The 19,006-nt window shown below is 38.9% G+C and overlaps 1 protein-coding gene across 1 annotated transcript; it reads right to left on the bottom strand.

Annotated features, from left to right (window-relative positions):
• Positions 1-6,316: 6,316 nt before the first annotated feature.
• On the bottom strand, positions 6,317-18,126 carry BACH1 (BTB domain and CNC homolog 1). Its single transcript, XM_082220744.1, is given in 8 exon segments — positions 6,317-6,640; positions 6,643-6,660; positions 6,663-6,701; positions 6,704-6,977; positions 9,681-9,887; positions 11,807-13,165; positions 16,186-16,479; positions 17,987-18,126. Coding segments are annotated over 7 exon segments (2,298 nt in total). The 5' UTR covers positions 16,423-16,479; positions 17,987-18,126; the 3' UTR covers positions 6,317-6,476.
• Between the last annotated feature and the right edge of the window lie 880 nt (positions 18,127-19,006).

Here is a 19,006-nt window from a genome sequence, read left to right as displayed (position 1 = left end):
ATCAGGAGAGTTAAATTAGCTGTAGAAATACAAAGATGGCAGCTGCCTGGATATTTCAATGGGAAATTTTAGGTTACTTGTAAGCAACCCTGGACTTGTATACTGAAAGGTGGATCTGAAATAGTTGTGACTGAATAAACAAATATCCTTAACTGGTCTGCAACTTTTTTTTTTTTAATAGTCTTCATTTTCCCTCAATGAGTGAACTGTTGAAATATACTGAGAATAAGGGCTTCTGCAGACATATCTTAATGTTTAAAAAAGCTCATGTGGGTAAATGCTAACCTTGAGGTGTCCTCATGATGGTCCCAAGCTGTTCAGAGGGAACCTACAGCCTTCCAGATGTTGCTCAACTACAATCCCAGTGGCCCTTGATAACAGGTGAGCTGCTGGGGTCTTGCAACATCTGAAAGGTCAGGGATTGCTCACAGCTATCCTAGAGGTAGGTATGAGGGAGAAATTAATTCCATTCATTTTGTACATCGGCCTACTTTATTAACTTCTTGAACCAAAATACAGCTATGTATTTGCACTTCTCCAAATTTTGTAATGCGGTTTTCCAGTGAAAATAATAAACAAATCTTATGCAAAACTGCATACAAAAACCATCTGCTACCGAACCAGTTTCAAGGTCCTGAATGACTAAGCAAAAGGGTGGGTGCATGGAGGGCAAGTTGTAAGCAACCACAATTTGTGACATTGCACAACATTGTTACAGATCGGGGACACATCTGTTGAGCCATGACTCAATTTCCCAAATTTGTAGAGTTTGAGCTAACGTGATACCCTTAACTTTGGTCACAAATAAGTTTTGTTTTGTTTTGTTTTTAATCAATGCATTTACCAGGTTTTGAAAAAGGAGATGCCTTGTGGCTCTCCTTCTTGCACTGACTCTGCCTTCTTGCAAATTGGGAAGAAAGAAAGAAAGAAAGATAGATAGATAGATATGCTATGTTGTACTTGAGGCAAAAGAGTAACAATAAAATCAAGAAACTGACTTGCTGACGTCAAGGTCAAGCAAGAAAATTGAGTGATATGAGACATTTCACTGTAAAATCTTAGCAAATTGATACTGACTGCATGAAGTCTATATAGCAAGCAGAATTCACTTGCTGTACTTCCCTCTGTAATACACAGCTCTTTGTGACACTATTAAAAGGATGGCTGTGATCACCACTGAATGACAATTCTTAGCTTGCTTCCTGGTAGCTTCATGGGAAGTAAGATTGTATAATAACTCTTCACCAATGCTTGGAAAATTCATTTTAAAAAGGAGCAAGCTCTAGCTCATGTTAACCCTGTACCAAAAGAAGCTAGTTCAAGCTAATGTTCATACTCTTACAAACTAGTTCAAGTTCATAGAGCTGAACTTTTTTAGCTTATAAAGCTTATCTTTGGTGATAAATAAATAAATCAGTTTTCAGAACATTATAATAGGGCTGCCATACATCCGAATTTCCCCTGACATTACCGGGATTTCAAAGGCGGAATTGATGTCCGGGGGACATCAACTCAATAACTTTTGGGTTTTCCTAAAAGACGCTTAACAATTTTGGTGGTTTCCTCAAAACTACCTGGTCTTTACTTTTTGAAATATGGCAACCCTACATTACAAGCTGTATTGAAGTATAGGGTCTAAAGGTAAAACAGGGGTCACACACAAGTAATGTACAGTGGTACCACAGGTTACATATGCTTCAGGTTACAGACTCCGCTAACCCAGAAATAGTGCTTCAGGTTAAGAACTTTGCTTCAGGATGAAAACAGAAATCGTGCTCCGGCGGTGCGGTGGCAGCGGGAGGCCCCATTAGCTAAAGTGGTGCTTCAGGTTAAGAACAGTTTCAGGTTAAGAACGGACCTCCGGAACGAATATAGTACTTAACCCGAGGTACCACTGTACAGCAGAATGTACAAGTAATGGAAAACAGAACCTTCTCTCATAATTGATATTTCCATACTAGAATAGGCTTACCCTATTTAATTTATGCCTCCCACACAGCTATTAAAGCCACAAGGCACCATCTGCTTTGTTCCTGTACTTGTACTTTTGCCTGCAAGCTGCACCTGTTGAGAGAAAGCAAACCATTTTATTATGGAAGATATGCCTCACATTCCTTGCTTAGCAACAGCAGTAGTTCTGGATCTGCCGAGTCAGTCTTAGAATGTTGCCTCCACATTTTGCTTTCTAACTTTTATAGAGGTCCAACTAACTTGACTAGCTTGAAGAGATTAAAGTTAAGAGGGAATCCTCATAGTGGTCTTCAAATATCTGAAGGGCTATCACACAAAACATGGAGCAGTCTTGTTCTCTGTTGCTCCAGAGGACATATCTAGAACCAATGGTTTAACAGATGGCTGCTGAACATAAGAAGTTTCCCAATGCTAAGAGCCATTCAGTAATGGAGGGGAGTTGATGGGCTCTCATTTGCTGCAGGTATTTAAGAAGAGGCCAGATTACCATCTGTCAGGGATGCTGTCATTGCATCCTGCAATGCAGATTGTGCACTGAGCTGTGGACTGGATTATATGAATTCCGAAGTTCTTTCTAACTCTATGGTTCTGTGAAAGGTGGAGACTAATCAAAATAAATTAAAACACAATCACCCTACACTTGGAGGGGTAAGGTTTGAATTACATGCACAATATTACATCAGCATATGGATTTCAGGTGTGCCCAGGCATGATTTAGTTCGGCAAATTTATATCCCACCTTTCAACCAGTTTGCAACTACAGGCAACTCTTCATCTACAAGCGTTCTACATGTGCACAACTGCACATACACACATCACATCGAATCTGAAAGTGACATCACACAAAGGGACAGAATGGGGCAGTACAGGAGCGGAATGGGATGTTTGCAGGCTTTTTCAATGGTGTTTCAAATATATGTGTTTTCACTTAAATGAGTGGTGCCTTAGAACGTAACCCCCATGTAAATTGGGAGTTGCCTGTATTACAAAGTACAGTGGTACCTCGGGTTACAGACGCTTCAGGTTACAGACTCCGCTAACCCAGAAATAGTACCTTGGATTAAGAACTTTGCTTCAGGATGAGAACAGAAATCGTGTAGCAGCGGGAGGCCCCATTAGCTAAAGTGGTACCTCAGGTTAAGAACAGTTTCAGGTTAAGAACGGACCTCCAGAACAAATTAAGTTCTTAACCAGAGGTACCACTGTAATATAAGAACACAGGGATGTGCTCCTGCTCATGTCACCCGTCACCCCATTGCTAATTCCCTTCACCTTACAATTGACCAAACCACCTCCCTTTACATTTTACCCCCTTCCTCAAAAAAAAATTCAGGACATACCCACCCCTGGAAGATTGCCCATTTACCCATGAGGAAAAGCAGCTCTGAGACTGAAAGAAGCTCCACATTCTTGGTTTAAACAAAGCAGAGGAACATAAAAAGGAATTGTGTTTTGTTCAAAAGTGGAAGCAAAACCTTATAATCTCTTTACAGCCACACAAGGTGGCTTAATTCACATGGCATGAAACCATGTTTTTTTCTATGTCTGAACTACATCACTGTATGAGTAAGCCCTTATAAGCAAGGATTTCAGAAACTTCCTAAGAAACAGATAGTTTTATGACCCAAAGCTTAACCACAGTAACAAATTATGTTTGTTTCTCCAAGTTAAGAATGAGACTCAGGAAAGTGAGTTTTTAGGAGTTTTATTCCAATTCAGTAATATTTGCTGCTTTAATATATTATATAAACTGTATAAATAATGTTATTTCCAGAGTTCAGCTTTAGTAGTACTAAATGAATCGATCAGTATGCATCAATTCTACAATGCCAAAATTTTACAAAAATGAAGACCTCCTTAGAAAGGGTAGTGGTTTTTATTGCATTAGAAAACACTGAACTATGAAAGATATAAAATCAATTGTAATTAATGGAGAGTCGTTTTTTTAGAAGAAGAAGAAGAAGAAGAAGAGTTTGGATTTGATACCCCGCCTTTCACTCCCCTTCAGGAGTCTCAAAGCGGCTAACAATCTCCTTTCCCTTCCTCCCCCACAACAAACACTCTGTGAGGTGAGTGGGGCTGAGAGACTTCAAAGAAGTGTGACTAGCCCAAGGTCACCCAGCAGCTGCATGTGGAGGAGCGGAGACGCGAACCCGGTTACCCAGATTACGAGACTACCACTCTTAACCACTACACCAAACTGGCTCTCAATCTTTACAATCTTTTACAATCTTGATGCTGTTTTGTTGTTAGAACACCTAACAATTTGCCCAAAATATTTTAAACTACTTTTGACATGCCTTGATGCAAATATATTACAAGTTCAAAACTGAATGTTCTTGGCTGAAACTAAAAAAAAATACACATTTTACCTGAGAGTCTTGTATATTAAAATTGCCATTGAAGTTCATTCCAATATTTGCAAGTTGATGTTTTAGCCGTTCAGTGTTTGCACACAACCTGAGGCATCACTGTACAAACTTTCCTAGAGGTAGCTGATTAGGTATTAAACCACCTCCTTTTTTCAATTAGGTATTAGAAACTGAGCATATTTAACAATTCCTATAAAAATGTGAACTGAATCTGGAGCTTCAATTCACAGACCATGAGTGGTATTCAATTAAGTTTTACTTAACATAGACCCAAAGAAATTAGCAAACATGCCTATGTTAGCTCCATTAATTTCAAAAAATTGACAGAGAGTAAAACTAGTTGAATACCACTCAGTAAATTTATTAACCAACAGCAAGAATGCAGTGCTGGCTCTGATGCACTGCTCTACTGGACAATAATCCAGTCTTCCAGACTCTTTGTTAGTTGGCTTTTGAGAGACAGAGACTTAAGCCAGACTGTCCCTGTCAACCTCAACACTAGCCAGCCCATAGAAAATCCAGTTCCCTACAGATACAATTTAGTTTACAGTATTGACACTTAGCTGTATCTCAAAAGCAATTATGTCAATATTACATCCTTTCAAAACAGAGCTACTTCTTTAAAGTATAAGTTTTACATTATAAGCCTAAACAAATTTGGCACTGCTAACTGATTTGTCAGAAAGGAACAGGGTGGATCAAGAAGGAAGTTGAAGCATATGACTCCTAGGACAGAAGTTATGTGCACTTTTCAAGAGTAAGTGCCTTATTAAATGCACACAACACCCAAAATGCTAGAATCCTTCCCTAAAATTATCACAATGGAATTGAACATACACAAAAGAAAACAAATGAACTTAGAGAGGAACTTCCACAATGAAGTCAAAAGTCTGTAAGCTGTGTAAATCATAATGCTAATTCGTGACAAGTATTTATGAATACCACTGCAGCTTTGAATGATCTTGAAATCATTCTGTGAGGTAGTGTAGTTTTTGTAATACATGCTGGTTATTAAAAGTACTGTTCAGATTATGTATTTGGCCAAATGTTCCCCATGTATGTTCGCATTATATTTTATAAAATGCAATTTTACTTTCCTAGAGGCTAAAGTCAACACTAACTTAACCAGTATCTTAGCATGTTAAGAAATAGCAGGTCTACTATGCTAAAATCTTGCAAAGCAGTTATAGAAAGATGATCATATTCCAAACATAGGTATAAAAACAGATGCCTGTTTTGAGGTAGGAAATGAAGAATTCCATTGGCTTTTGCATTTGTAAACCAGCAAAAATATTTGAGGTTCTGTAGATAAAGCTTCTGTTATTAAGAGCAATTACAGATTTTATATGGATTTTCTGTAATTAATACAATGCAGAGAAGCCTACTATAAAATTCTCTATTTGCTTATTTTTAATAGTTAGAACTATTGAAGAATCGAAGTGATTCTATTTTTATAAGTGAAGAACAAGACAATGAAAACTGAATATAAATTAACTATCCATTTAAGAGAATAGTTTTTAAATACATCCGAACTGGTCCCACTATTAATAGTAAAAGCTGAAATCCTTCTAGAATACTTGATCATTTTAATTCTCCTTATAACCACTTATCAAATCTCAAGCAAGAAGCACAAATTTTATGTCAAGCAGAACCTCACGTATTGGGGGCAGTATCCAACAATGCCTAAGGACTTTTGCCCAAGGGATAGAATGGAATTTCCTCTCCTGTCCACTCCGGTCCCCCAAGCAGATTTGGTGGGTGTTTGGGGGAGGAAAGGAAACAAGAGTCCCACTATGTCAACAGAACCCCACTGTCGCAGCACTGGGTGCGACCCTTGGAGAACATGAAAGAACAACACGCCAAGAATGGGGAAAGCCTCTAATGAAATGACCCACTATTCCCAAAGATGTGTCACCAGGTACATTTATTCATTTGAAACACATCTAGGCTGGATACTTGAGGGAATTTTTAAGAAGAAGGCAAATTGTTCCAGCTATTTTGATTCATATGGCACTGGCAGCCTAAATTGCACAACAGCTCCTTCACATGTCAGAAGAGAGAAGCCCATAATTACTTTTAGGGTTCACAGAGAATGGTGGATAGTTAAGCATGAGCAGATTCACACTATTCCTCCTAAGCAACCAATCTTTTAACCCTGTTAGTACGAGTGTGACAAAAATACGGTTTTTCTGTAGTGCATTTATCATTCATTGATGAAAACTGGCAAGACCAATACTGTTCTGCACACCTCTTTGGACACAATGTTTTCTCAGATATTATTACAGGAACTGGACAATTTTTTGTGCTTGATCATATCTGTATCACATGCTCCTTTTACATTTGGTAAGTGGAACTCTAATCATTTGTTGATGCAACAGAAAGGCCTGCAGATAATTCTACACACAATGGCGTTGCAGACATAACATCAGCTGGTGCTGGTTGTTCCTTCTCTGGGACCAAAAACGAAAGTGGACAATCAGAGGCCGAATATTTTGCAAGAATCTGTATTTGCTCATGACTCAGTGCTGCTTCCTTGCATACTTGTTGGCAAAGTCCTGTCAGATTCTGCTTTGTCTCAACCAGTGTTGACAAAATTTGATCTTTCTCCTTCAGCAAGTTCTCTTTTTCATTTTGCTACAGAAAAACAAAAGAGTTATAAGTTTGGTACTTTGCTCTGAAATGCAGTATGCTTTATTCTGAAATGCACTGTGCAGCTTTATTTTATTTTTTAAATCAAAGTTAAATTTTACTTCCAGGTGTGTGGATTAGTTTAGAAAAAACAATAATGGATGACACTAGATGGCTTGATGTGTAGTCATTTGCAAAAATTAAAATGAAATGTAACACAAGTTCACGAACAGTGTTAAAACAATACTAATAGCTACTCCCATACATATAAGTACTGAGTTCAATGTGGTTCCAAAGGAGGTGGGAATATGATCACAGCTCAAAAGTAAAGCTAGAATGTTACTTATGTGCAGCTTTAATTCAAGTGGCCTAATTCAGCAATCTAATTGGCTATATTTGTGAAAGGGTGATACACTGAACTTTCAATCCATTTAAAGGTAGCAGTGTAGATAACTGGTATTCCTTGGACAAAATGCAGCATGCTGAAGAGTGGTGTTCTGTCTGAAGATACCCATGTCTCTTAATGTTTCCTAGACTCTTGCTCCTTCACTCATGTAAATGATGGAATTTTCTGACATGATGAGTATCAGACCAAATAATCTGTGGACCACTTCACATAAGCAACTGGAGGAAGCACACCTTCACAAACACAACTAGGTAAACTGAGCAGGGAATCTAGCTACTGCATTTTATTTTAAAGACTTACAATAACATCGTCTACAAGCTTACAGCCCTATGTGAATGTGTTTGTACCAGAAGGAACAAAATGTTAGGCATTTTATTAGCAGCCATGTTTATGATGCTCTAACACAGAGCTATTAGGTGGGTGGCAATAATCCAGATTTCCCATAGCAATAGGCTCTACACAGATAGCTACATATACTTAGGGCTGAAGAAGCATACACAACAAGAAGTAGTGGTAAAAAATAGTCAATCGACAGTCAAGTTTCAAAACTTGGGTACTCAATTACCTACTAATGTTTCCAGCAGCTTCTCTCTTTAATAGCATAATTGTGTTCTAACAATCAGTTAGAATCATAGAATCATTGGAGTTGGAAGAGACCACAAGGGCCATCGAGTCCAACCCCCTGCCAAGCAGGAAACACCATCAGAGCACTCCTGACATATGGTTGTCAAGCCTCTGCTTAAAGACCTCCAAAGAAGGAGACTCCACCACACTCCTTGGCAGCAAATTCCACTGTCGAACAGCTCTTACTGTCACGAAGTTCTTCCTAATGTTTAGGTGGAATCTTTTTTCTTGTAGTTTGGATCCATTGCTCCGTGTCCACTTCTCTGGAGCAGCAGAAAACAACCTTTCTCCCTCCTCTATGTGACATCCTTTTATGTATTTGAACATGGCTATCATATCACCCCTTAACCTCCTCTTCTCCAGGCTAAACATGCCCAGCTCCCTTAGCCGTTGTGTGAATGATATTTATAAAGTAATAGGGTAGCATGTCGTTATGATTTTCACTTCTAAGATGTATGAATAAAAATGGGAAGAAATGCAACACTAGTTAGCCAGTGTGGATTAGAAGTGTCTTTTTGTTTCTGATAAAGTGTGTACTCTGGATGAAAGAGCCCTTGCTACAGTAAATGGCATCTTTACTACAAATGACTCAGGGACTGCTGTTTTAGGTAGCGTTACGAATCACCACTGACTTGTAAAGCAATTTGTTTTGTTGGCATGACACCACATACCAAACACCAGGGTCAAATATACACCTCAGATCCAACACACATTCAGAAACATAAAGACAGCAGCACTAAGGAGATTTTCAGGACATTTTTCAAAATTCCCTCCATCAAGATACTTGCCACCAGTAAGGTTATTATTATCCCCTACAATACCCTATAGAGATACCAGAAAAAATGTAAAGTTTTTCAAGAAGTAAGAAAAGACTCATCAAATTTACTGGGGAGGCAACAGGATGGGACCTTCTAACCCTTTTAAAAGACACACTTTGACCATCACAGAATTTCCCCCATCACTGATACAGTTGCTATTGGTGAGGCAACATGACCTCAATCTCCCTAAAAGAAACACAACCTCCAGAGCAGCGGTTCTCAACCTGTAGGTCCCCAGATGTTGTTGGACTACAACTCCCATCATCCCTGAGCTCTGGCCTTGCTAGCTGGGGTGATGGGAGTTGTAGTTCAACAACATCTGGGGACCCACAGGTTGAGAAAGGCTGCTCCAGAGCCTGTAAAGAGCGAAAACACACAATCCTCCATACACTGCTACCGTTATGTTCACCATTAAAGCAGCTCCCTGGCACTGCTTAGCAGAAAGAAGTGTAGCAATGAAAATGCAAAAACAGATGGTGAAGGTGGCTGTGGTACAGCTACTGCTCTGGCTGCAAATGAAGTAGGTGGCTAGCCTGACAGAAGGGAGTCAATGCAGCAGCCTTCTTGTGCTCAGCTTCTCCTTGCAGGTTGCCAGCTCATCTCTGGAATGCACAGTTCTGCACTGCCACCTCCGTGTACACAGCTTCTCCCTCCAGCTACTTACTGCCCATCAGACACTTTGCTATAGTTGCAGTTCAGGTGAGGGTATAAAGAGAATGGGAGTCAGAAAGATCTCAGGCTGCTCAACAATATAGCTATCTCTGAAAACTTACAACCATGATGAAAGTAATCGACAGGTGTGGCAAAAATGATCCAGGATTCTTTTGAAAATGTAGGTTTAAAAATGCTTTTCACACATACCAGTTTCTCTATTTCACACTCAAGGTTCTGTATGCAGTCAAGCTTTCGCTTACGACAGCGCTGTGCGGCAATTCTATTTTTACTTCGCCTTCTAATATCATGGATACAGTCCAGCTCTTCTGGCGTCAATTTGTGCATTTTTAGAAATGACTGAAAGTCATTTCTAGAAAGAGAAATTATCTTCTGTGGATTAAATGGCAGCTTTACCTGGAAAGTAAATATAGCTTTAGAAACTTGCACACCCTACTGTGTTTCAAAATGTGGAGACCCATGTCCTAGTGCAATCATTTACGTGAATGGTTACAAGGCCAAAAAACAGCAAAAACAATCTCAATACTTGCTTTCTAATTGATTGGTACATTAATAGCTTAAAAGTGAAAATATATATCTAATCACCTTAAGAGTCACATTCAGAAAGAAACACAACCACTTATATGCTTAAAGAAACACAACCACGTATGCTTATAGTGCTAATATTTAGAGCAGCACATGGAAAGGAATGGTATTTTATCTAACTAAATCTGCAATAATGAGGAATTTCTGTATAAATGTTTGGCATTTGAAGTAGCAATCCTTAGCAAAAAGTGAGGAACATGAGCATTTAAACATGAAGTTAATTTAAACCTTTTTAGCAGGTCTGAATATTAGCCATTCTGAATACGGTATGTTAAGTATGAGAGGAACTTAAGAGCAGCAGGGTTCTTCAAAGATGAAGACCAAACACCTTATTGATGTCGTCAAAACCTAGCTCCACTTTAGAAAGCCATACTGTGCATGATATGTGAACAATTAGAATGTATAGCCAATCTCCGGAATTAGTGGGGCAAGCTGTAGGGGTGGTTTGCTTGTCGCCGTTCAGTTCACTAAACTGAATACAGGGAAATTCAATAATCAGTTAAGAGCAAGTATGTGGGAGAACCACAATGCTGTTCTAAATAGAACCTCGGTTGGTCCAGTCTGTGGTTGGGAGGGTGATGATAAGAGATTGATCACATTATATTAAGAGCATGCCTGTGCAGAAGAGGAGCTGTGCCTAGACACCTTTAGAGAAAGTGTGCGTACACATGCAAGAGTACTGGGCAGCCCGGAAGCAAAAAAGTTCAATGGTTCACATCTACCTATGTAGACAGATGTTAGTAAGGCAGCTGCTGCACAATACAAAACGACCCGTATTTATATCCAGAGTAAGTGTGGCCTGTGCATGATCCCAAATTTTGAAAGGGGAGTCTTTTGAGAGACCACCATGCAATCTGGTTGGGAACACGATCACAAATGCTATTTTGTGTGGCTTGTGGAAATAAATTTACATTAGCTGCAATAAAATATCTAATTGTTCAACAATTATATTTCAGTGGAGGACAGAAATTATGCAAAACTGACATTTTCATACCAGAATCCAGTATCAATTGTACTGTGTTACAGTGCTTAAAGGTAAAGGGACCCCTGACCATTAGGTCCAGTCGTGGATGACTCTGGGGTTGCGGCGCTCATCTCACTTTACTGGCCGAGGGGGCCGGCGTACAGCTTCCGGACCATGTAGCCATCATGACTAAGCCGCTTCTGGTTAACCAGAGCAGCACACGGAAACGCCGTTTACCTTCCCTTACCTACTTACACTTCATGCTTTCGAACTGCTAGGTTGGCAGGAGCAGGGACCGAGCAACGGGAGCTCACCCCGTCGCGGAAATTCGAACTGCCAACCTTCTGATCGGCAAGCCCTAGGCAGTGACAATTCCATTCTGGTGATTATTATCTTGGAACCAGTTATGGGGAAGTACCTTTAGCTGCAGGTACACATGGTGGAAAACTAAGTCTAAAAATACAAGTGCTTCTTCAATCCCAACAGCCAGTTCATCTTTCAAAACTTAATATACTTCTTAAGGCAGGTGTTGCAAGTGCAAAATGAGCACAATTACGCAACCCATTTCAACAGAATTTACTTCCTAAACAAATTCATTTACTATTGCAAAGAAAAGCTGTCATTATATAAAACCTTTGTTCGTTTTAAAGTGAGGAGGAAACTCTTAAGCTTTCTTTTAAACTTTCCAGTAATAAAGTGAAAGAGCTCTTTGAATTATAAAATGCAACTTTTAAGACAGAAAAGGGGATACTTTGTACATTCTCACCTCACATTCCTGTTCTCTGGCAGAACAGGATTCACTATCTCCTTCTGTATCAGTTTCGGATTCTTCTTCCAGGTTTATCACACAGGTGTAAGGGCACTGATCTGATTGCTGCTCTGGAACACAGTCTCCACTATTATTATCAGTGCTGTTTTCAGTTCCAAGATTACTGATGAAGGGGCAAGTGACGGAGCTCAAAGTTGTAAAAGTTCTTTGAGGGCCATGCTCAGGACTGTCACTGATCCTAATACCTAACCATGGGCACTCCGTTTTCTTTTCGGAACAGACCTGCTCTGTAAAGTCTTTCGATGATGCAGGAGACAAGCTGACTTGACACGCTGGATCTGTGCTGTAAACATCACTCCAAAATCCTTTTGCTAGCTGTTCTGCTATCTCTCTCTCCACACTGCTGCGATTACTAGGCGAACTGCTGTTCACATTTTCTCTGTCGCACAAATGAGATTTCAAAGATGGGCCCTCAACGTTTTCATTCACTGATTTGCAACTTCCAGCTCCGGAAACAATGCCATTTTTTTCAGCTACCTCTGTATTGCTCTGAATACCACTCAAAGTCAAATTACAACATTGATCGTATGCATTTAAGAAAGAGGCAGAATAAAGTCCATGAGTGGCAACAGAAAAACTGTGGGGGGCATAAGCAGAATCCATTTTCTCCACAGAGCATTCAATACTTTGGAACAGAGGGGTTGTCTCTTTTATGAACTCTTCTTTCCCATCTTCTTCCATCTCTACCTGAGCATCTTCACATTTTGCGACTGGCTGCACAGCTGCACAGTCAAGAGATTTCTTTATAGCACCAGTAGTATTTGATTCAGTCTGATGAACGGATGCAATCTCTTTAATACTGGAGTTGGACTCCGAAATAGCGACTTTATCATTTCCTAAAGCTTTTTGGAACTTCCTGTATTTGGGATATAGGGACTCTAAACCAAAGACATGACCCCTTTCTGATACAGACTCACAGGTCTGACTGGCATTATCTTGCAGAGTAGACATTTCCAAATTTTGTTCATTTTTGCAGGCATTCAACTGAGGATTTTGAATGCGTTTATTTTGTAAAATGTCATCCACACCATCTATTTCTAGAGCCCCATCATCAGCATCTATTTTATGAAGCTCTTTCTGACAGCGCTGTTTACAACATTTTTGGGGGAGATATTCCCGCCGGCCGGATTTATGGTCCAGGAATTTGAATTTAAGAAACTGAAAGCAAGATTCCTCAATGTCATGAACTCCCAAAAACTCTGCACACTTGCAGACTTCAGCCACATTGTCTTTATCTAAAATAAGTTTGGAAGTGTATGCAAATTGAAGCAAAGGTTCGAATCCATTTAGTGTTACCTGTTGCAGGGAAGAGGAGCAAAAAGATGCATGTTAAATTTCTAACCTGCAAAAGACAAAAATGACACTTGTATGAAAATTAACCCTTCCTGTTTAGCAATGTGAACCATTAACAAGTTATGATTAAAACTGCTTCTAAATAACCAGACTTATTTTTGGCTTGCTTACTCTCAAACAGTCTCATTGCTAGACAAACAAATGCTACAATGTACACTAGAAAATATAAGAAGAGAATCAATCAAAACTTTCAATAAAAGAACAAATGCATATTTGGCAGGACACTTTGACTATACAGAATTTTATTACAAATAATGCTTTGTAGAACTGCTATAAATTCTATATAGGTACATTTGTTACATGGTGGCTCAACACCTAAAGTTATTTGCGGCTACAAAGGAATAGTAATCAGATTGCATTTTATTTTTCACTTTTTACAGCTTTTTATAGAAGTATTTTCACTCTAAAAGCACCTCGGCACAATCTGTCCTGAAAATCCATTTTTATACATAGGGCATTCCAACTTATTCTATGCAATGTTATACTAAAATACTTCTGAAAGAGCAATGCATCTTGTAACTGCAGCCAAAGACATAGGCAGTATATGCATGCATGTGCAAAGGAAAAGAATAAAGCAGGTAAGAAGAGAGTGAAGAATGAAGTAATGAGGAGACGTACTAGAGATTGATGTTACCAGACTAATGAAAATAGTTGAAGGATTGGAAGCTGAAGACTAGAAGTCTAAGCATGCAAAACTGGTAACCTGGAACACACATATATTACACAGATGTTTCATTGGGTTTTGTGAAAATATCAATACATTACGTGGAATGCAAACATGGTGGTAAAGTTGCAGTATAAAGGAAAGAAACATGCTCAAAGGGGCTGAAATAAGGAACTCATTCTACGTGCACCCATTGCTGCTCTAATATCTGAGGGGGTAAGAATGGAGGAGGTATGTGATGGCCATGTACCACTATGTTTCAGTGCCCGTTTGGAGTAGGTATTTAGTACTCACATTCTTTGGAAACTAACTGAGCAACAAAAGTGGGACTATGGAGGGGTGTGTGTGGGTGTGTGTGTATTCCACTTTTGAGTCAATGCCAACACATCATATTTCCTCCATGAAAGGAAACCCTGGAATTGTTCTACCAAAATGCAAAACTGATATTAAAACATGCAAAATTTAATAATAATTATTGAAAAGCAGATGGATAATCTATTTTTGTTTCACACATCTTTCCTGCAAAAAGGATATGGATCTTGAAGTAGATTTTACTTCAGCAATATGTACCTTTAGACCAAGCCCTAAATTAATTCAATGCATTCTGTTAAAATTTTAAAGTAAATTCATTTGGAATATAATGGATTTGTAAAAGTACAGATATTGATCCCTATGATGTTTTCTCCTGGTGCTATTACTAAGCTATCTCTGCTGTATGAAGGATGTTTTTATTACAGAAGAGCATGGACAGACAATTTCTAGGAGCTGGAGATGCCACAGCAATGATTTATAGGGTACCACAAGCATTGTGACACTGGTGGCTTGACTGAAGCACACCCACTACTTTGCCTGGATTATACTTCTTGGAGAGAATAGTGGCTAAACTGTACAAGAACACATATAATCAAAAACTCGTACAGTGGTACCTCTGGTTACGAACTTAATAAGTTCTGGAGGCTCGTTCTTAACGTGAGATACCACTTTAGCTAATGGGGCCTCCTGTTGCTGCCGCGTGATTTCTGTTCTCATCCTGGGGTAAAGTTCTTAACCCGAGGTACTACTTCCAGGTTACTGGAGTCTGTAACCCGAAGTGTTTGTAACCAGAGGTACCACTGTATTAGTTTTTAGGTTCCTAGAGTATTCAAAAAAAGAAGTTAGCTGTAGAACAGGACACTACACCAGGATGCAACACACTTAAGACTGTTCAAGACACAAGCAAACGGTGGCTTACCATCTATTACATTTGTTGTAGGAATTCTATATACTTTTTTCCCCTTTTACAGAAAGAGAAAAATTTACATTGAGGAGCTACAGAAATGGAAATTCAAGTGGAAGAAAATAGAGGAAGTGCATGTAGAAGGACTGCATAGCAAGAGAAGTTCTTTTTGTCAGTTTCAGAATTAATGTAATTGTGGTTATTCTAGAGAACTGTTTACATGGTTGTCTGGGAATCATGAAGGTTTCTGTTAAGCTCTTCCTTATAAACTCAGAACCTTTCAACATAAGTGAGCCTGTATTTGTATCTTTAGTAGGGAAAGAAACTGATACATCTGTTTTCTCACACTATTGACAAACACCTCTGAAATAAGGAGTGGCTGATGCAATTATCTGCAGATTTACACTTGATATAAACTGAAGGGGATAATCGTGAGCATGAAAATATGTACATGAAGCTCTTTGAGAAATTAGTGAGGGAAAGATGTGGCAGGAGATTGGATCATCCTCTATTTTATCTCATACAGGGCACAAAGTATTCATAGACTTTATAATCTTGGAATAATAAACAAGCACCAGATTAAAACATATCTGTTCTCCCAGGCATTTGACAGAATGTGACATGTTGGTTAGTAGTCTGTCTGCTTGCAAGTTAGTGTACTGTTTTACTGAAATGTACCTTATAGTGTATCTTGTGTTTTTACCTTGTATTTTTACAATGTGAACCTCCCTGAGATGTACAGATGGAGGCCAGTATACAAAATTAATTAATTAACTGCAATAATAATGATGTTCTTCATGTCATTGCTTTTTGGCGTTTAACCTTATTGTAAGTTGCTTAAGAGACTTTCTGTAATAGACAGCTACTAAGTCAAATCATTAATACTAATACAGAAGGTTTTCTGCCCTCCCAGAAAATCATTCTATGGCTGCTTGACATAGTAATTCTAAACATCACTTGTATGCTTTCACTAATTGTAATATCTACACCACCTTGAGCAGGAACAACATTTTTAGCATGTGAGTAGGTAGAATAGCATACACAGGAAGTGAGTTAGGTAGCAGCCGCAGCAGCAGCACTTACCTCTTCAGGTAAAATAATAAGATCAGGTTCCAACTGACCCGCAATTCTTGAACGGAAGTAATTGCTGCAGGCTGCAAGCACAGAGCGATGGGCCCGAAATCGCTGATCTTCCACTAAGATGGTAACATCACAAAAAAGGTCTTGCTTTCTCTGTTCGTCAAGACTAAGCAGAACATTGGCACTGTGTACTGAAGATTCATATGCAAAAACCACACTGTTCCTTTCACTTAAAGACATTCTGTATCACGTCTGTGGATGAAGATCTCAGAGGGAACATGCTTCTATTCTTCACACCTGAGATAAAGGAAAAGTTTTTTTACAGAATGCTCAATAATACAAAACACCATAAAGTTAAAGGAATCTAAACCAAGAAAAAACATTGCAGAAGATATGTCACCACTAAACAAAACTGTCAATTCTTAATAGATGCATTTTATAACCTGTATATGTGATCTAATCAGGTGAACAACATTAAATTTGTTGTCGTTTAGTCGTGTCCGACTCTTCGTGACCCCATGAACCAGAGCATGCCAGGCACTCCTGTCTTCCACTTCGTCCTACAAGCATAAATGTAGTTTGTTTTGAATTTATATTCACTTTTCACGATTTTATTGTTTGGTTTTATATTTTCATTTTGTTGTAAACGAGTGTGATATATGATAAAACAGTAAATAAATATTGTTACGATTTTTAAAATCCAACTGAAAGGCCTTTGCCAGGAGGCCTGCCTGGCTCCCTGCTTACAATCATTTTCATCCTCTAAAAAGTTGGGATAGTTTAGATTACCCAGTGTGTTGATTTGTGGTCTGAGGCAAAGATGTATCACTATTCAAGTACATGTATGCTGTATATCTGTTCTATTCTGTTGTTTCAGTGCTTTTATTTATTTTTGCTGTGACCAATAGCTGACACATATATGGTAGTAGTAGTAGTAGTTTTATTTTAAATGTTAAGATCAAGTTGAGTGTTGTTGGGTTTTTTAAATCACCACACACATAAAAGCCAAACACAAAACCACAACAATCTAAGGTAGTTGTAACTGTGTACAAAGCTAACAATGTACATAGGAAATTTGCTACATAGACTGAAAAAAGGAAGTTTCAAACCACTGAAGATGTAGATCAAAGTTCATCTACCCACACCCTAAGCAGAACTTTCATTTGGTATATAACAGAAGCTGCATAAATTTAATGCAAAAATGCTTCTAATTACTAGCTCCCTTCAATTTTCTGTTTAATGAAAATGTTAATTTAAAAAGTATCACAACATAACACTTTTCAGCCCATGTTTTTTTTGACAGAAGATTATTTCACCAACTCTGCCTGATAACTGAAGACAGATGGCTGAAACTCACTCAAAACCTGGTAAACTAGCTGCCTATCTTTCTAACTGCAGGACTATGTTACTGTAAAATGTTCTACATAGGATTCATAAACTTCATCTGGTGCAAAATATAGCAGCTAATCTCTTGACAGACTTGGGTTTTCAACGGCATAGTACACCAGTGCCTTAGCATCCGTGATGGCTTACCGTTTATGGACACTGGATAAAGTTTGTAAAATCCAAGCTGTTTACCAACTACCTAATAAATGGATTGACCAACCGTAGCTCTTGAATCACTGTAAGGCCAAGCCATTCCCTCCGCTGCCCTCCATTGGATGGCAATATTAATATCAGCTCTTTTAAGCCTAATTATGAAAAACAGCAAGCTATTTCTTATCACCTGTCTCCATCAAAATGTGCTCAGTTTACAAGACTGCATAAGGGGTGGGGGCAGAACTTCACATTGAAGGAGTCATACCTGAATTTTTTGTCAAGCTGAGTCATTTCTTCCTTGTGTATCTCTCTAGCTAAACACATTCTGCTTAGGCAGGGTAAATTGTGCAACCGCATTGCCTGAGCGAGTCTGTACAAATGTAACTTGAACTTTAACAAACAGGTCTGTTGAGGAAGCAAACAGAATGAATGCTCTTTTAAATTTATGGGCTCCAATATTAGAAATGGTGTAGGATACAGAATCTGGCTGGAGGGATCATTGCAGACTTAGAAGAACAGTCAGTGTCAGCTTTGGGAACACTTCCGCCTTCATATCCTAATGAAATTCCACATGTCAAATTAAAAAAACTAACACCACATCTTTAGTAGTCACACATGCACCAAACTTCAAGGAAAAGGGCACATTAAAAGGTACAGTGGTACCTTGGGTTAAGTACTTAATTCATTCTGGAGGTCCGTTCTTAACCTGAAACTGTTCTTAACCTGAAGCACCACTTTAGCTAATGGGGCCTCCTGCTGCCGCCGCGCTGCTGGAGCACGATTTCTGTTCTCATCCTGAAGCAAAGTTCTTAACCTGAAGCACTATTTCTGGGTTAGCAGAGTCTGTAACCTGAAGTGTATGTAACCTAAAGCGTATGTAACCCGAGGTACCACTGTGTCACACATCTCAGGAGCCACAAGGAGACACTGAATCGGCAATAAAAGTTAAGTGGGTACACAAATTCAGAAAGTGGGAGCAGATCATTACAGCTTCTAGTTTTCCACCCAGCACAAATGAGTGCTTTCAATGAATATGGCCCCTGGGCATGCTGTTCCAGAACAGAAGCATTGCTGTTCTTTCACATATACTACACACATACAAATCTAGTCCTCCATGCAGGACATGGGGAATAATATTTACCCTTAAGAAAGGCACAATCTGGTTGCCAGGATATCCCACAATTGCCCACATTCATGTTCGGAAAACATCTCATGACTGCCTTTGCTAAAAACCCAAATTATAAGGTGTGCTACATTGTATCTGTGTTTTGAACCTGCTCTATTC

Source organism: Podarcis vaucheri (assembly GCF_965113315.1).
Source record: "Podarcis vaucheri genome assembly, chromosome: 4".
Taxonomy (NCBI): domain Eukaryota; kingdom Metazoa; phylum Chordata; class Lepidosauria; order Squamata; family Lacertidae; genus Podarcis; species Podarcis vaucheri.
This window is presented reverse-complemented; position numbering and strand designations above follow the sequence as displayed.